Source organism: Ovis aries, chromosome 17 (genome assembly GCF_016772045.2).
Source record: "Ovis aries strain OAR_USU_Benz2616 breed Rambouillet chromosome 17, ARS-UI_Ramb_v3.0, whole genome shotgun sequence".
Taxonomy (NCBI): Eukaryota; Metazoa; Chordata; class Mammalia; order Artiodactyla; family Bovidae; genus Ovis; species Ovis aries.
The window spans coordinates 68,512,764-68,530,861 of NC_056070.1; the positions used below are offsets into that span (position 1 = coordinate 68,512,764).

General features: G+C 58.0%; 1 protein-coding gene across 13 annotated transcripts in view; it reads left to right on the forward strand.

The window, feature by feature from the left end:
• The first annotated feature begins 4,648 nt into the window (after positions 1-4,648).
• The window catches only part of EMID1 (EMI domain containing 1), a 40,859-nt gene continuing 27,409 nt past the window's right edge, over positions 4,649-18,098 (forward strand). For all 13 annotated transcript variants that reach the window (XR_006056739.2, XR_006056740.2, XR_003585577.3 and 10 more), the window contains exons 1-3: positions 4,649-4,867; positions 10,868-10,981; positions 11,439-11,542. Coding sequence is in view for 10 of the 13 variants with exons in the window: in XM_027956696.2 (XP_027812497.1) it covers positions 4,767-4,867; positions 10,868-10,981; positions 11,439-11,542 (319 nt within the window). In the remaining 3 variants the exon portion in view is untranslated. The remainder of the gene's footprint in view (positions 4,868-10,867; positions 10,982-11,438; positions 11,543-18,098) is intronic.

The window sequence follows — 18,098 nt, forward strand, 5'->3', positions numbered from 1 at the left end:
AGTTTCTGGTACATGGCAAAGTAACACATTTATATATTTATATACATCCAGTTTTTCATATTATTTTCTATTATAGGTTATTACAAGATATTAAATATAGTTCCCCTTGTTTATCTATTTTATATAAAGTAGTGTGTATCTGTTAATCCCAAATACCTAATTTATCCTTCCCGCACCTTTCCCCTTTGGTAACCGTAAGTTGGTTTTCTCTGTCTGATTCTATTTCTGTTTTGGAAATAAGTTCATTTGCATCATTGTTTAAGGTTCTACATATAAGTAGCATCCTGTGGTACTTGACTTTCTCTCTCTGACTTGCTTCACTTAGAATGATCATCTCTGGGTCCATCCACGTTGCTGCAAACGGCAATATGTCCTTCTTTTTTATGGCTGAGTAATATTCCATTTATGCACCATGAGATATCATGGTGTATATAGGTATATATATACACACCACATTCTCTTGACCCATCCACCTGTTGAGGGACACTCGGGTTGCCTCCCTGTCTTTAACTGCCTCACTTTGGGACCTCCCTGGCAGTCTGGTTGTTAAGCCTGTGCAGTCTCAATGCAGGGGGCATGGATTCAAGCCCTGGTTGGTGAACTAAGATCTACACAACAAAGAGCAGAAAAACAGCATAACTAATAACATAAAAACACTACATCTCAGAAGGACATTGAAGGGCATGAAGAAACGCTCACGCTGTCTTAGAGACAAAGCAAAGCCAGCACTTACAGTGCTCTACAAATATGTATGAACATGTAAAGAGGAAAAAAAAACCTGCCTTGTTTCCCCAGGTAAGGAAATGAGGCTCGGAGAGGGGAGGTGACTTGTCCCAGGTCACGCAGTGCCAAGTGGTTGCTCACTGACATCTAGGCCAAAGGGGCACTGAGCCTGCATTAACCGCTGGACCGCACTGCCATGGGCTCTAGCTGTAGAGGGTGTTTCCTCGGCTGCGCTGGGTCTTTTGTCGCTTGGCGCGGGCTTTCTCTAGCTGCGGCTCGGGCTTCTCACCGTGGCGGCTTCTCTTGTCAAGGAGCACGGGCTCCATGTTCTCCGGCTTCAGTAATTTCAGCACACAGGCTCAGCAGTCGCGGTACGCGAGCTCTAGAGCACGAACGCTTGGTAGCTGTGGGGCACGGGCTTAGTTGCTCTGTGGCATGTGAGTCTTCCCAGAGCAGGGATTGAACCTGTGTCCCCTGAATTGGTAGGCAGATTCTTATTCACTGTGCCACCAGGGAAATGTTTTTTTTTTTTAATATGTATTTTTATTTGGCTGCATGGGGTCTTATTTGAGGCACACAAGATCTTCTAGCTGCAACATGCAGGCTCTAGTTCCCCAGCCAGGTATTAGACCCAGGTCCCCTGCACTGGGGGCATGAAGTCTTAGCCACTGTTTCACCAGGGAAGTCCTCAGTTCAGTCGCTCAGTCATGTCTAACTCTTTGCGACCCTATGAACTGCAACATGCCAGGCTTCCCTGTCCATCACCAACTCCCAGAGCTTACTTAAACTCATGTCCACTGAGTCAGTGATGCCATCCAACCATCTCATCCTCTGTGGCCCCCTTCTCCTCCTGCCTTCAATCTTTCCCAGCATCAGGGTCTTTTCAAATGAGTCAGTTCTTCCCATCAGATGGCCAAAGTATTGGAGTTTCAGCTTCAGCATCAGTCCTTCCAATGAATATTCAGGACTGATTTCCTTTAGGATTGACTGGTTGGATCTCCTTGCCGTCCAAGGGACTCTCAAGAGTCTTCTCCAACACCACAGTTCAAAAGCATCCATTCTTCGGCGCTCAGCTTTCTTTATAATCCAACTCTCACATCCATACGTGACTACTGGAAAAACCATAGCTTTGACTGAGATGGGCCTTTGTTGGCAAAGTAATGTCTCTGCTTTTTAATATGCTGTCTATGTTGGTCATAGCTTTTCTTCCAAGGAGCAAGCATCATTTAATATCATGGCTGCAGTCATCATCTGCAGTGATTTTGGAGTCCCCCAAAATAAAGTCTGTCACTGTTTCCACTGTTTCCCCATCTATTTGCCATGAAATGATGGGACCAGATGTCATGATCTTAGTTTTCTGAATATTGAGTTTTAAGTCATAGCTATAGTTTCAAATAAATACCCTGGACCAAGGGACCCCAGCCTCTGATGTCACAGTGTTGATAACAGCTTTTTCTTGGAGTATCCACTGCTGGAGAAATTCCACAGTGGCTCAGAGCTCCCATAAGTTTGGTGCTAAAGGTGCTAGCATGTATGCAGTCCATTGGGCCTCCCTGGTGGCTCAGTGGTAAAGAACCCGTCTGCCAGTGCAGAAGACTTGCGTTTGGTCCCTGAGTTGGGAAGACCCCCTGGAGCTGTTTTTTTGTTGTTTAGCTGTGTCCGACTCTTTGTGACCCCACGGACTGCAGCACACCAGGGTTCCCTGTCCTTCACTATCTCCTGGAGGAGATGTCCATTGAATCAATGATGCCATCCAACCATCTCATCCTCTGTCGTCCCCTTCTCCTCCTGCCTTCAGTCTTTCCCAGCATCAAGGTCTTTTCCAATGAGTCAGTTCTTTGCATCAGGTGGCCAAAGTATTGGAGCTTCAGTTTCAGTATCAGTCCTTCCAATAAATATTCAGGGTTGATTTCCTTTAGGATTGACTGGTTTGATCTCCTTGCTGTCTAAGGGATTCACAAGTCTTCTCCAGAACCATAGTTCGAAAGCATCAGTTATTTGGTGCTCAGCCTTCTTTATGTCTAACTCTCACATCTGTACATGGCTGCTGGAAAAACTGTTAACTTTAAGTGTATGGACCTTTTTCTCAAAGTGATGCCTATGCTTTTTAATGGGCTGTCTAGGTTTTTCATAGCTTTTCTTCCAAGGAGCAAGTGTCTTAATTCCATGGCTGCAGTCACCATCTTCAGTGATTTTGGAGCCCAAGAAAGTAAAGTCCACCACTGTTTCCATTGTTTCCCCATCTATTTGCCATGAAATGATGGCACCGGATCCCATGCGCTTAGTTTTTTTAATGTTGAGTTTTAAACCAGGTATTTTTCACTCCCCTCGTTTACCTTCATCAAGAGGCTCTTTAGTTCCTCTTCACTTTCTGCCACTGGGGTGGTGTCATCTACGTTATCTGAGGTTATTGATATTTCTCCGTCTGGAGTAGGAAATGGCAACCTGCTCCAGTATTCTTGCCTGGAGAATTCCATGGACAGAGGAGCCTGGCAGGCTACAGTCCACGGGGTTGCCAAGATTGGGACATGGCTGAGCCACTGAGCCCATGTCTTCATCACGGAGCATCTCAGACGCACCGCTAACAGGTGTGGAGGTGCTCCTCCCTCCGTGCTCCTCCCTCTGTGGTCCTCCCAGGACAGAAGCCACTGCCTAGCACTCTCCCTTCCTGATGTGCTGCGTGCCCTTCAAAGTGCTCTCCGGGGTGTTCGGCTTTTGAAACATATATGTGTGTATTTATTTGGCTGCGCCAGACCTTCGATCTTCGTTGAGGCACGCAAGATCTCTAGTTTGAGGCCTGTGGACTCTTAGCTGAGGCATGTGGGGTCTAGCTCCCTCACCAGAGATTGAACCTGTCAGTCCCGGCGGCAGAAGCGGGGAGGTCAGAGACTATTCTGGAGTTTGGGAAGGTTCCAGGTGCCCTCTGATGAGAGCTATGGCCCCTCCACATAAACACACACTCCTGTCACAGACACATACCTCACACACATGCACACAGACATCACACATTTCACACACCCCATCACGCTTGCACACACGTGTGTCATATACACATACCAGCCTGGCACACACTTTGGAGGACTTCACAGCCCTCTGCCCAGAAGCCCATCCACACACCCCAGATGGAGCAACTCCGCCCTGAGCCTGCCCTTCCAGTGCTACAGATGGGGAGACCCAGGCCCAGGCCAAATGCTGTCTGCACTCTTCCTGGATTGTGCTCAAGAGCTGACACCCCCTCTGAAGTCAGGAGGCCGGGATCTGACCGCTCCTGGAGTGCTTTAGGTAGATGACATCTCTTGGCCTCAGTTTCTCCATCTGCAAAACAGCAAGAAAAGTGGACACTGACTTACAGGGTCAAGCCAGGTCTTCTTCTCCCAGGGGGGACTACAGTGCCTGCGCCTCCCTCTTTTTCTCTCTAAAATAGGGATCACAGTGCCCACCTCGCCTACAGTGGTCTTAAGATTAAACTGAGAGGGAACGTGAAGCGCAGGTGAGGTGCCCCGCGCACAGTGGAGCGCACCGCTTGGGCAGCTCTCGTTGTGTAGGTGGACCGCCCCTCTTGCCTTGGTGACTGGGTTCCTCAAAAATATCCAGAGGGGATGCGGCCCCTGGCATCATTAGCCCAGGCTTGGTGGTTTTGGGTCCTGGCTGTGTCAGAGACCGTGGCCCGGCCTCAGTTTGCAACACGTGGTTGGGCACCTCGGAACTGGCACCCTGCTCCCAAAAGGGACACGCGGCGCAGGGCACCAGGCTCAGGTGGGCACCTGGCGGGCTTCCTGGCGGGGTCGCCCGGCCCCCTGGGGCTCCTTCCGGGTTGGCAGCGGCGGCGCAAGGGGCGGGGGGCCGCGCGGAGGGGCCGGGCGAGGCCGGGAACGCGCGCCCCCGCCCCGCGCCCGCCTCCCGCCCGCCCTCCCGCCGCTGCGCTGGGAACCGGGATCCGCGCGTCCGGGGCGGCTGGCGGCGCGGGCGGGCGGGCGGGCGAGCGGGCACGCCAGGCTGGGGGCGATTGCGAGGGGCCGCGCGCGGACGGCTCCGGGCGCAGCATGGGCGGCCCGCGGGCCTGGGCGCTGCTCTGCCTCGGGCTCCTGCTCCCAGGAGGGAGCGCCGCGTGGAGCGTCGGGGGAGCTCCGTTCTCTGCGCGCAGGTAAGGGCTGCCCCCCCACACCCTGCACCACCTCAGTGTTCTTCCAGCCCGGGGTTGGGGATCGGGACTCCGGACACCCCGGCCCCCAACCTCCGTGCAAGCCCAGGATTGGGAAAGGGACCCGGTTCCCCACCTCATTGCCAGCCCCGGTGGGGGCAGGGACCGTGGGCCTCATTAGCTGGCAGGAGCTCCGGGCCGTGCAGGGGTCCCCTGCTTCACGTATCCGGAGCCAGCAGCCCCCGACAGCGTTCTCCAGCCCCCATCACTTCAACTCCGGACCCCAGGGGAGGGGGAAGGGACACGACGGAGGAAACCCCAAGATTCCCCGTCCCCTCCGCAGGGCCCCCTCCCTGCACGTAGGAGAAGCCCAGATCACCCTCTAGCTGACACTTGGGGGGCCCTCCCCCCCTTTACTCTGCTCCTGGCTTTTTTTAGTATCCCAGCTATTTATTTCCCTCGAAGGAAGAAGGCTGGGGTGGAGTTTCACAGACCTAGGGTCAGTGTCGGCCCCCAGGGACCTGGCATTTTAGACTGAGTGCTGTGGGAGTGCTCTGTCTTCCTGCCCGTCACTCAAGAGCAGGGAACATTCTATCTGGTGGTGTTTATGGAGCATCCCCTAGTACCAGCCAGGGGCCCCTTTACATGCAGTGTTCAAGGATTGAATGAGTTAGGGAAGACTTGTCCCCATTTAGCAGGTGAGCAAATCGAGGCCCTGGAGAACTGACAAAATCTTCTAGGCTCTCTGAGCATTGACAGAAGAACCGGGATTCAAATCTGTATCTTTCTGGCCTTAGACACTGCTTGAACCTGCCCAGGCCCTGGTCCTGACGGTAGCCCCGTGCCCCGGCTGGGATCCCCTCTCAAGGGCCAGCCACTGCTGTTGTCTGAGGCAAACAATACAGAGTAGCCAGGCCTCTCCAGGCCTTTTCATCCCATTCAAAGGCCTGCCGGGCCCCCACCCCCTATGGCCTCAATTCTTTAATTCTTTTCAGAAATTCCGCTTTCCCAGTGGTCAGGGGCCAGCGTGTCCCCACTGGGCTAGCAAGAGCAGGTGACGCAGGCAGGGCTGGAGGGCAGAGGTGGCTGTGATGTCAGAGGCCAGAGGTGCAGTTGTCTGAGACGGGGACTGATGCTGGCCGCTGTCGCAGCCACCACCGTGCATGCTGACCTGGGCTTGCATTTCACCTGCACCTGGCCCCCTCCAGAACCTCTCCGACTGCCAGGAAGGCACACATCTGTATGGTCCTCATTTCATAGAAGACAAAGATGAGGCTCAGAGAGGGGATGAGGGGATATGACCTGCTGAGGGCAGGGACGTGAACCCCCAGGGTCCCAGGTGCCAGAATGACCAAGACTCTGAACGGAATATGCAGTGTCAAGCTCAGGATGATGGTTGAGAGGGAGTAAGGCCTGTGTTGCCCTTCGGCCAGTCTACTGCCTCCCAGCCTGGGCTCTTTTCCCCGCAGGGCTCCCTATGCGGGAGCAGGACTGTGGCTGCGGGCAGGTGTCTGGGGGTCACTGGGGGCTGTCACCCGGTAATAGAAGGCTCAGAGTAGCCTGAGCATCACAAAAGCCCTGTAGGCAATGCTGTTGCTCCCATTCTACAGATAGAAAGACTGAGGCCGAGAGAAGAAACGGCACCTCAGTCTAAGTCAGTCAGTCCCCAGATCCAGTGTTCTCTTCACCGTGGCAGCTCTCTGGAGGAGGGAGCACAGGTCCAGCCTGGGGAGCCAGGAAGGGTTTGCAGTCGCCGTCAGCAATGACGGGCTCCTTCCCGCTCTGTCACCCACTCAGTGTGTGACCTCGGGCAGGTCTCTTCGTGGCTCCAGGGCTCAGTTCCCCTCTGTTTCCTCCCTCTTCCCCTCTCCCCTCCCCTCAGCCCCTGCTCACAGGCCCGTTCTGAGGACGGTCCCAACCTGCTAACACCAACGTTAAGTCAGGGAGGGACCCTCGCCAGAGGAATCTGTGGTTCTGGGCTGCCAGGACCTCCCCTTGTGGCCCCAGCCCAGCCTTGCTGGGCCTCGCTGGAGACAGCATGGGGATGTCGCGCCCATCACCCTTCTTTCCAGCCCCGCGCCCCAGGCGCCCCTTGGCAGCCGAGGGACCAGAGGCAGAAAAGAGGCTTTGTGCCTGGGGAGGGGGAGGCCCGGGACAGCGTCCAAGGGGCCGCCCCCAGGCCCAAGAATGTGGCGAGACTTCGAGACCCCTGGAACCAGGGTGCCTGCGGGCTGCGCAGAGCTGCCTGTGCTCGTCTTGCCCCGTCTGCCCCTCCAGTCCCTGCTGGGACGGCTTCCTGCCCCTCTGAGGACACTTCTAGCCTGTAACGACCCGTCTGTGTCTCAGCACTGTGGCTCTGGAGTTGACGCCATCACCGGCGTCCTGGCCCATCCTCCTCCCTTGCACAGTACTGGCTTCCTTTGGGCAAATCCCAGAGTCAAGGAGAGTGGAGAACTTTCTTCCTCATCCTCTCCCCAGGGAGCTCAGATCCCAGTGCTGCACCCATAGGAGTGACCTGGGTAGGTGACTTCTCTCGGAGCCTCAGTTTCCCCTCTGCCAAATGCAGAGCCTGACAGTCATGATCTCAAAGTCAGGGCGGGGCGGGGGGCGACCCTGTGTCCCTCAGGGAAGCCCCTGGACCCCAGCCTCCTGGCGTGGGCCCCATGTCACAGTCCAGGAACAAGAAGGACCAAAACGCACGTCAGCACTGCGCTCGGGGCTTAGCGTGAGTCACCCCCTGCTGGAGGAGGTCCTGCCGTCCCCACGTGCAGATGGACAGAGTGAGGCCCATAGCGGGTCAGGGCTCATCCGAGGTCACCAGGTTAGGGAGCAGCAGGGCCAGGGTTGGAGCTTGGCCTCCGGTGTGGGGTTCGGGCTCCGTCCACCCCACCCCCACCCATGGGTCTTCTTTCTTTCCTCTCCTTTTCATAAGGGCCCTTGGCCCCCAGCCCGCTTGGCTGCCTCCTGCAATTAGCCCCTATCACTGTTCCGGATCACAGCCCTGGGTCCTGTGAAGACAAAGTCCCCTGGGCCCCTCGTGGCAGGGGGTGGAGGGCAGGTGGGGGGGGGGCGGCCCTTGTGAGGGCAGCTGGTGCCAGGCCGAGCTGGTCTGGCCTGTTTTCTCTCCTCCCGGCAGCCTGTGGGGCTGCGGAGGTGCTGAGTGGGCAGGAGTGGCAGGCCCAGCAGAGGGGTGCTGTCTCCTCCCAGCCCCAGCTATCGCCCAGTCCCACAGGAGGTAACCCAGCCTCAGCGGCAGGGTCTCAGGTGGCTTCTCACCAAGCTTGCCGGAAGGTGCGGGGAGGAGGGAAGAAGCGCCCAAGGGCTGGAGGCGGGGCTTCCAGGGGCCACGCCCACCTCTGGGAAACCACCCCCCTCCCCCTCCTCCAGGGGTCCAGGCTCCCCTACCCAGGGCCACTGTCTGTCCTCAGTCATCATTCAGCAAACCTCCCTGGGCACCTTTAAAGCTGAGCCCCATCCTGTCTCGGTCCCTGCCAGCACCCTCCCCCAGCACCTTCGTTGGGGAGAAAAAGCTCAAAGCTGCTGTGAGTGGCTGGGATGGGGGAGGGGCACCTTGCAGATGCCCAGCTGTGCCCAGAGCCTCAGGAAGCTCAAAAGGTGATAGGAGTTTGCCGCAGCAGGGAGAGGGCTTTGCAGGCAGAGGGAATCTCGTCTGCAAGGATGGGAGTGGGGAAGGGGCATTCATGGAGGGAGGGCAGGAAGGAGAAAGAGCGCCAGCTCAAGTGTGCCGATCCCAGCGGTCAGGGTGATGGGCCGTGTGGGGGAATGTGGACTTCAGGCCGGTAACACCCCTGGAAAGTGGGCGGAGGGGCCAGGCTGGGACCCTGCTGAGGAGCTCGGGTTTTATCCTGGCCACAGCAGAGCTGGGTCTTCAAGGCCAGAGAGGGGTGGGAAAGTTTTTGGTGACCTCCCCCCATACCAGATAAAGGGGACGAGGAGCTGACCTTGAATGCCACCTGGTCTGACTGTCCTCTCCTGTATAAAATCTCTGCTGGCCGGTCACCAGCTTGGTGTTCCCTACTCAAGGAAATTGGACTGATGAACAGTAAACCAGGGAATCAGACAGCAAGTCACACAGGGGAGATTTCAACTAAGGAGGAAGAAAAAAATGGGCACCTCTCCCTAGGGGTCACCAGCTGCAGGCTCTGCAGAGCTCCAGTGACGTCTGAATTGGGGTGGGTGGCTCAGAGGCCCCCTTCTCTGGCTCGCCCACCCCTGTGCCTTTAGAGGACTGTTTCCTCCTCTGGGATTGATTTCCAAGGGACTCAGAACAGTGAAGGAACATCCCCAGAGTCCCATGGGGAGTTTGTCCTCTGGTACCCTCCAGAGACTTCCTCCTCCTGGTGGGCCGGGTGGGGGTGGCAGGCACAGGGCTAGGTTTCCAGGGCGGGGGACACCTCCGCGGTGGCGGGACATTCCAGGTGCTCACTGGCCCTCAGCCCTGCTCAGGGTCACGGGCCTGGGGCTGGGAGAGGAATGACCGCCTCAGGTGACCCTCTCAGCTCGAGCCCCCACCCCTCCAGACTTTCCTTTGTGGACTGGACCCGGGGTCAGCACGTTCCCAGGCGGAGGCCTTCACAGAGCCACAGTCCGTGGCCCAGGAGATGGGGAGGAGACTGGAGCCCAGGCGCCTGGGAGGGAGGCAGGGGGAGGGCTGAGCATCCATATTCCTGGGTTCAAATCCAGACCCTCCACGCACCAGCTCAGTAACATCAACAGTTATCTCCCCCTCAGTGAGCCTCAGTTTGTTATTGTTCGGTTGCTCAGCCATGTCCGACTCTTTGCAATCCCATGGACTTCAGCACGCCAGGCTCCCCTGTCCTTCACTATCTCCTGGGGTTTGCTCAAACTCATGTCCATTGAGTTGGTGATGCCATCCAACCATCTCATCCTCTATGGCCCCCTTCTCCTGCCCTCAATCTTGCTTCAGTTTACCCCTCTATTAAATGACGGGGGTGGTGTTCAGGCTGTGGGAAGATGATGTGAACATATTTATTTTTTGAATATTTATTTATTTGACTCTGCTATGTCTTAGTTGCTGCTGGGAAAGATTGAGGGCAGGAGGAGAAGGGGACGACAGAGGATGAGATGGTTGGATGGCATCACCGACTCGATGGACATGGGTTTGGGTGAACTCCGGGAGTTGGTGATGGACAGGGAGGCCTGGCGTGCTGTGGTTCATGGGGTCGCGAAGAGTCAGACACAACTGAGCGACTGAACTTACTGACTGAGGTCTTAGTTGCAGTGTGAGGGATCTTGTTCCCTGATCAGAGGTGGGACCTGGGCCCCCTGCATTGGGAGCTCAGAGTCTTAGTCACTAAACCACCAGGAAAGTTGATGTAAATACCTTTGGTATACAATCGGCGCTCAATATGTGCAGCTCAGGATAATTATTCAGTGGCATTTGAAGGAGCCAGTCCTCCACACTTGGGATGGTGACCTTGCTCCCGGCTGTCACACAGAGGGGACCTGAGGATAGGTGAGGCAGGGCCTGTCTCCCACATGCCTCGGAGAGGGAGGGGGCGGACATGACTCCCCAGCTGAATTCAGTGGGACAGGGATACAGAGTGGGAGAACCACCACTCTGCTCAGACAGGGGCGGAGGTGGGCGAGGACTTGGGGAGAGGTGACGGCACAGAGGGTGGGAGGTGCAAGGAGAGAACGGGAGGAGGGCGCTCCAGGAGCGGACCCAGCAAAGGCCTGGAGGTGAGGGGCACACGGCAGGCTGGGGGTGGAGACACTGCGGCCGAGTTTCCACCCCCACCCAGGGCTCCGGAATTCACTCCTCAACCGCAGCAGCAGGGAGACTGCCACCAGGGCCCAAGGGCTCAGATGGCTCAGGGATCTCCCTGCCTCGAGGCTCCGAGAGAGAGAGAGAGAGAGAGAGAGAGAGAGAGAGAGAGAGAGAGAGAGAGAGAGAGAGAGAGAGAGAGAGAGAGAATGCTGGGGCGAGCCCTGAGCTTCCTGTCTGCCGGTCTGTTTCAGGAACTGGTGCTCCTACGTGGTGACCCGCACCGTCTCGTGCCACGTGCAGAATGGCACCTACCTGCAGAGGGTGCTGCAGAATTGCCCCTGGCCGATGAGCTGCCCTGGGAACAGGTGAGCAGGACCGTGTGGAGCAGGAGCTGCTGGCGTTCCTGCCGTGGTCGAAGGGCTGGGGCTGGGGGGGAAGCCCGGGACCCCAAGGGTGGGTGGACAGAGGACCTGCTGCCCATTTCCCGGCACCCGCCTTTGGCTCTTGCGCCACCCTGGAGAGCTTCCAGGGGGAGGATTCCCCCATTCACCCACATACCTTCACTCAGTGAGCGTTCACAGCTGGAGGACAGGCCAGCCCAGCTCACAGGGTCTTCCTGTCTAGTTAGTTTCTTGATTTCCCACCCCTGGCCAGGGGCTGGGGAGGGACTGGAAGGTCTGAGGCCCAGAATTCAAGAGGAGGGACGCTCCAGAGAGGCCTGGAAGTGGCAGAGGATCCCAGGACCCTGGGCTTGTCCTCACGGAGGGCAGGAGAGGGAGCGGGAGGCCCTGTTTGAGCCGGGCCACCCGGGCACTCTTCCAGCTACAGGACAGTGGTGAGACCCACGTACAAGGTGATGTACAAGATGGTGACGGCCCGCGAGTGGAGGTGCTGCCCCGGGCACTCGGGGCCGAGCTGCGAGGAAGGTAAGACTGCCCGGGGCCAGGCCAGGTGCCTCCCCTCAGGTGCGAGGGAGGAGCCGTAAGCCGTCCTTCAGACAGTAGGCGCAGAGGGTTGGAGCACCACGCGTATCGGGGGCTGCTGCACAGAGCTGCCGGCCAGTCACTCAGCCACAGTGGGCGTCTGCTGTCCCACAGGTGTTTATGAGACCCTGTCTGGACCCCTGGAGGACTTTCCTGCATGATGTGTGGCTCATAATCTGAAGTCGCACATCCCAAGCCTTTCCTCCAAACTTGGGGACATTTCCACGGGAGGTGGTGACGACTCAGGGGAGGGCCAGCAAGATGGGGATGGCTACACCCCATCCTGCAGGTTCAGAGACCAAAGCTCGGGATATGTGACAGGCATGCAGGTCCTCAGTGGTGGGATTCTCCCTGGCTTTCCCCAGGCCCTCAGTGATGGGAGGACCCAGCGGGGCAGCCTGGGGAGGAACGTGCCCTAGGCAGAGGCACCCCCTTACCACACTCCCTTCCCTGCATGCAGCTCAGGGGGCTGGATGGAACACCCAGCAGGGGTGCAGAAGAGACAGCCTGCACCTCCTCAGAGCTGGGAACTGGGGAGCACTGTCTCCTCCAGGCGGTCTGCATATGCTGAGCGGTCCAGACTGCATCCACCCTCATGGTGTGGCTGAACCCAGGGAGTGGAAGATTTGGGGGCCCCCAGAGTTGTGCTCCAAAGAATGGCCATAAGGAGGATGGACGGGCCCAGAGTCAGCCTGAGAACTAGGCCTTAAGGCCCCTTAATGGAAGGGGGCGCTGGGACCCCCAGGAGCACGTTCACGTGCGTATCAGTCAAAAGCATATCCTGGTTCCAGAATCAAGGGACCATGACGCTACGGTCATAGGTGCTTCTCAGAGACATACCCCCTTCACCTCCCTGGGGCCCATGGCAGCCCCAGCTCACAGATGGGGCGATGGAGACCCAGAAATGTGAAGTCACACGGGTGGGGGGCAGACTCCCCACAGAGCAGAGCAGGAGGGGCCTGGCAGTTTCCGTGTGGGGTGGGAGATCCCCCAACACAGCAGTGGGGAGTCAGGCAGCCAGAGGGAGGGGGCAACCCAGGACTGGTATGGAGAGGTGGCCACCCAGGCAGGTGTGGGAGGGGCGCGGAGGGAGGGGAGCCAGGAACTGAGCCCTCCCCCACCTGCTGGGGGTGAGGGGGGAAGGCAGAAGGGCCCAGGGCCAGGAGGGCATCCAGCCAGGAGGGGCTGCTGCCAAGGAGGCCGCAGAGACCCTGGTGGTGAGGAGAGGGCGAACCCCCAGGGTGTGGGGGCCCCCCGGGTGCAGAGTGCCTGTGCCCAGGCAGGGCCTCCCCGGACACAGGTTACCCTGTCCTCGGCTCCCCTCCCAAGGGCAGACCCTCCCAGGTCTGTCAGGCCATCGCGGAGCAGGTGGGGCTGAAGGGTAGGTGTGGAGCGCCCATGGCTCAAGCGCCCATGTCCTCGAGTCCAGCTGCCGGAGGCCATGCGTCCAGGACCCGGCTGAGGGCTGGGGCTCTGCGGAGGGTGAGCGGGGAGGAGACGAGGCCTGGGGTGGGGTCAGCCCTGACACCTCCCTCTGCGGGACCTTGGAGTTCCAGCCTGGGGAAGAGGGCCTCCTGGGCCAGGCCCGCTCAGCCACACTCCAGCTGTGTGGCCTTGGGCTGGGGACTCCCTTGCGTTGTGCAAGTGGTTGTGCAAGGGCATTAGGCCAGCTGGGGGAGGGGGAGATGGCACTTGTGCCCACTCGGGGGCAGGGGGTGAGGGTGGCGCACCTTCTCTGAAGGGCATCGGCCTCCTTGTGCTCTTACCTGGCACTCTCCTACACTGGGCCTCAGTGTCCTCACCTGTGAAATGGACAAAATCACGCAGTCTGCCTCTCGAGGATGTTGGAAGGACGTGAAGGTGGTGCGGCAGCCCACGGAGGGGGCAGCATGGAATACCCAACGGGACGGGAAGGGCCTCTCCCCACCCACAGGACCAGACCGAGTAAAGGGAGGCCCAGGCCTGCATGTTCTAGAAAACTGCTCTGGGGATAGGGGGTTTGGGGAAGCATGAGGACATTGCTGACCCACAGCAGGCCCTGACCTTCCTGTGACAGCCAGCTTCAGGCTGGGCCCCCAGCTGTTTCCCCTGCTGACGACTGCCCCTGTGGTCTGTCCAGTGCTGTGACGTGACCTGAGGCCAAAGAGCTGCATCCCCAGGGGCAGTGGGGCCCAGAGTGCGTCACAGTGGGAATGGAAACACCTATCACTCCAGAGTCCAGCCTTGGATTGGCTGTGCTCTGCTGTGTGACCTTGGGCAAATCATTTCACCCTCTGAACCCCATCTCTGTTTGGAAGTCACTCGGGATCGAGAGGTGCCCGTCTCGTGCCTTACTGAGAGGGCCAGAGACTCGCATCTCCAACTTGCCTGCTTAATACATGTCTTCTTTCCCCCTTGGCCCCTGTGCTGGGGGGTCTGCGCTGCCTCCCAGCTCTGAGACACACCCCCTTCTCAGTCAGCTGCTCGGCAAACAGGCCTCTGGTCTCTGATATTCGTGAGGCCAGCAGACTTCCTGGCTCTTAGCCCTGGGTTTCCTGTCTTGGTTGAGGATGGTCTCTGATGTTCTTGACAATGAGGAGGAAGGGGCTAGGACAGGCCTCTTTTTACAGATGGAGAAACTGAGGCTCAGAGATGGTGTGGGTATCACTGTGGGTATTACACAGCAAGTGAGCATCGTGGCCGGGATTCTCCCGAGGGCTCAGACCTGAGGCCTGCAGCATGCCCCTGCTTCAGACCCTCCTGCAGTCACCACGACAACGGGAGGAAAGCTGCCACTGTCCCCTGTGCCAGGCACCAGGGCTGGTCCTCACCTGCGTCGTGTCCTCTTGTCAGGGCACCGGAGGTCCAGATGTGGAAACTGAGGCTGAGAGAGTGGTCAGAGCAGGATTCAAAGCCCTTCAGTCCCACCGGAGCTGGGTCTTCCCTCTGCAGGGATGCTGGCTGGGGACTTCACTCGGCGCGTTCAGACACCTGGGAGTGAGGCAGCCAGCCTCAGCCCCTCCCAGACAGAAAGACAGAAAATCCAGGCTTCTCATCTGCCCCTCCTTGTGGGCTCCCCCAGAGCCTCCACTGGCCCCCTCGCTGTCTGCACCTGTCCCCCACATCTGCCCCTTCCCTGTCCATGGACCCCCGCAGCCCTTGTCTTCCGCAGTGGGGGAACAGCAAGGGAAGAAGTTTGCTCAAGGTCATGTGGTAGGAAAGCACCTTCTGGGCCGCTTGGCCTCTGCCTGCCCAGGGCTGGGCCCTTGCAGAGCACAGCTTTCACGCTCTGACCAGATGCGGGGTGCAGAGCGGAGCCTGTGTCTTACTCCGCAGATTCGGAATCCCGCATGTTAAATGCTGTTGGAATTTGCCTGGATCTGCCATCCATTCCACTCCTGCCCGTCCATTCCACTCCCATCTAGGGGGCTCTAAGGCCCCCACTTCCAACTTCCACGGGCACATCCTCCACCCCCCGTCGGGAGGCTCCCCCTCCGCCCTCCCAGCTGCCTCAGCCAGGCGCCCCAGCCTCACCCTCCCTCTTCACCCCGGGGCCCACTGCGGCCTTCCTCCCACCCAGAGCCTGGGCAGTGGCTGTCCTCTCTGCCTGGGACCTCCTTGGCGCTCCCGCCTGGCTCCATTAGTCCCCACCCTTCCATCACTAATCCTCTCTCTCCGGTTCCCAGCATAAGTCTGGCGTTAAGTGGGTGCACGGGAAGTGAGTGGGGACCTCGTGTTCCCCCAGGGGGGCCCAGGACTGACACAGACCAGGGCCTCCCAGAGGGTTCTTGGAGCTCCCAGCCCCAGCCCTGACCCTGGACCCTGGCTCAGGCCAATAGTTGCAAATATTTACATTTGCAGAGTAAATTCCCAGGAGGGGAGCTGGGCTGGGCAGGGGAGGTCTGTGGTCACTGGACCCAGCAGACCTGGGGGGAGGGTTCTGGAGGAAGAAGCCCCTCGGACAGAAAGTCAGAGGCAGAGCTCAGGGACACCCCCAACTTCTCATACCATCCCCGCTGAGGGGGGGATTTAAACCCGGTGCTCTGGCCCCTTCTCCCTCCTGCTGTGTGGACAGGCAGCCTCTGCTCCCTGGGCCGCAGTGTTCTCACGAGGAGCCGCTGAGACCAAGCACGAGACACTGGGCAGTGGAGGGGGCGGCTGCTGGGGGGCCACAAGGCTAGAACCCGCAGATGGCCCGGGCCCTGTGGAGGCGCCCGTGGAGAGATGAGAGCTTTGGTGCAGTGGGCTTTACGGGGTTCCCTGGTCTGTCCAGGAAGACTTTCTGGAGGAGGAGACATGGGAGCAGCAGCTGTGGGAATGCGGAGGCAGTGTGCGTGTGCGCGCGCGTGTGCGTGTGTGTGCGTGTGCAGGGCTGGCCAGCATCTCCCAGGTGGCGGATGTGGTCCCAAGGAAGTGGTCCAGTCAGGATCCCAGAGTGGAGCCAGAGCATGTGGTCCTGAAACTAGCCTGGAGCTCTTTGGAGGGCGAGGTTGGGGCTGGGGAGGGGCCCTTCAGGATGGACCACCAGGCTGGGGTGAGGGGTCTCAACCCACTGGGGCCCGCTCCAGGGGTCCTGGCTCAACACCAGTGGGAGGGATGTGACATTTCTGCCCGACAGGAGACCTTTCCAGCCCAAGGATTCTTCCCTACTGGAATTCTGTGTGGTGTAGGGCGATTTGGGCTTCCCTGGAGGCTCGTGGTAAAGAACTTGCCTGCCGATGAAGGACACTCGGGTTCGATCCCTGGGTCAGGGAGATCTCTTGGAGAAAGAAATGTATTCCTTCTCCAGTATTTTTCCCTGGAGAATTCCATGGACAGAGGAGCCTGGCGGGCTACAGTCCATGGGGTCGCAAAGAGTCAGACACGACGTAGCAGCTAAACCATAGCACCATTTACAACCTGGCTCAACTCTTAAAGTATTTCTGTCCATTTATTAGAATTTGGGGGAGTTTAGGGGATCATCTTTTGTGAATCTTGAAACCAGAGCCAGTATCTTCTGGTGTTTTTCACAGCTCTTGTTGTTTATTTAAACTTTCTTTCTTTTTTTTAAATTTTAGCTCACAGTTTCTTTGAGCCAGTTATGTCTCCACTGCTGGTCAGGCCACATTTTCATTAGTGTTTCTAGTTCTCTCTGACTCCTGGTGAAATGGCCCAAAGCAAGTAGATTGAAAAAGAATTTCCAACCACACGTTTACAGATTAATAACTCAGGGACACCCTAGCATGATGTTAGAACACTTACGTTCGTTTTCAAGACAGTTGTGTCTGCCGTCCACATTATTTTGCCTTTTGTTTGCTTGTTTTACATCCATTTTCAGCCAGTGACTCATGCATTCCTCCGTAAGAGGTTTGGTGAAGCTTCTGAGGCCCTACTGCGTGCTGGGTACTTTCCCTGGCCACACACAAGACGGATGAGGTCCTTGCCTGGTGGGGCTCACATTCTGGCCGGGGGGCGGGGGGTGGGGGCAGCAGGAGATCAGACTGGGAGCTGGCAAGCAGATGACATTTTTGAGGTGGAAAGTGCCGTGGAAAAAAGGGAAGATGATAGCAGGGTGGTGGGGAGGGCGGGCAGGGCAGATGCTCTGCCAAACTTCATCCCAGAGAAAACCCACACTTCCTTGGGGTCGGGGGGACGGCCGATTCTTTTGGTTGACACCCTGCGAAGAGTCAGCCAGTGGCCTTTTACAGCTTTACCTGGGAGCAAAGAGGATGACGAGGGCTTAATCAAGGCCGTTCTTCTCAGAAGCCAGCCTCCTTGATGGGCGCTGGGCCTCCCGCCTCTCCCCACCTGGACTCATGGTGCCAGGTGGCCCAGGAGAAAGGAGGCTGGGTCCTGGAGTCACACTAACCCAGGTTCCAGTCCAGGCTTCAGCCCTCAGCCGGGTGATCAGTCACTTCCGCCTCTGCCTTGTTGCCCCGCAAAGGGGAAGATTCATTTTCGCTCATCCATTTATTGGAGCCTGGGGGACCGAGGAGTAGTAACACCAAGCTGTCCTGTGCCTCAGTTTTCCCATGTGTAAAGCGGAGAGGATACTGGCGTCCACTCACAGGGCTTCATGAGGACAGCGAGTTAAGACGGTCTATGAGAGGCGCTCAGGATGTGCCGGGCCCAGCTTAAGTGCTAAACAAGCATTAGCTGCTATTATTTCCTACCTTGTAGGATCCAGCTGGGCTATGTGAAGCTCTTAGCCGTGGGCGTGGCTCACAGTGGTATACCCCCCTTAATTCCCCACAAGCCCCCAAGCGCTGCCCCAGATGTGGGCTGCCAACCCACTGCCCTCCATCCCATGTGAGATTTACCCTCTGCGAGGGGGCACATCACAGGCCCCGGGGAGGGTATGTGGGGGATTTGGGCCCAGCCTGAACGAGGGCCCTGTGGTGGGACCCAGAGAGGGCCTGGCAGCCTCCCCGCTGGGGGGTGGCCAGGGGGACCCGTCTGGTTTGAATTCCCGGCGCCTCTCGCTCACTGCACCAACCCGCAGCCTGGCTCTGAGCTGCCAGGCCCGTGCCTTATTTGGGTC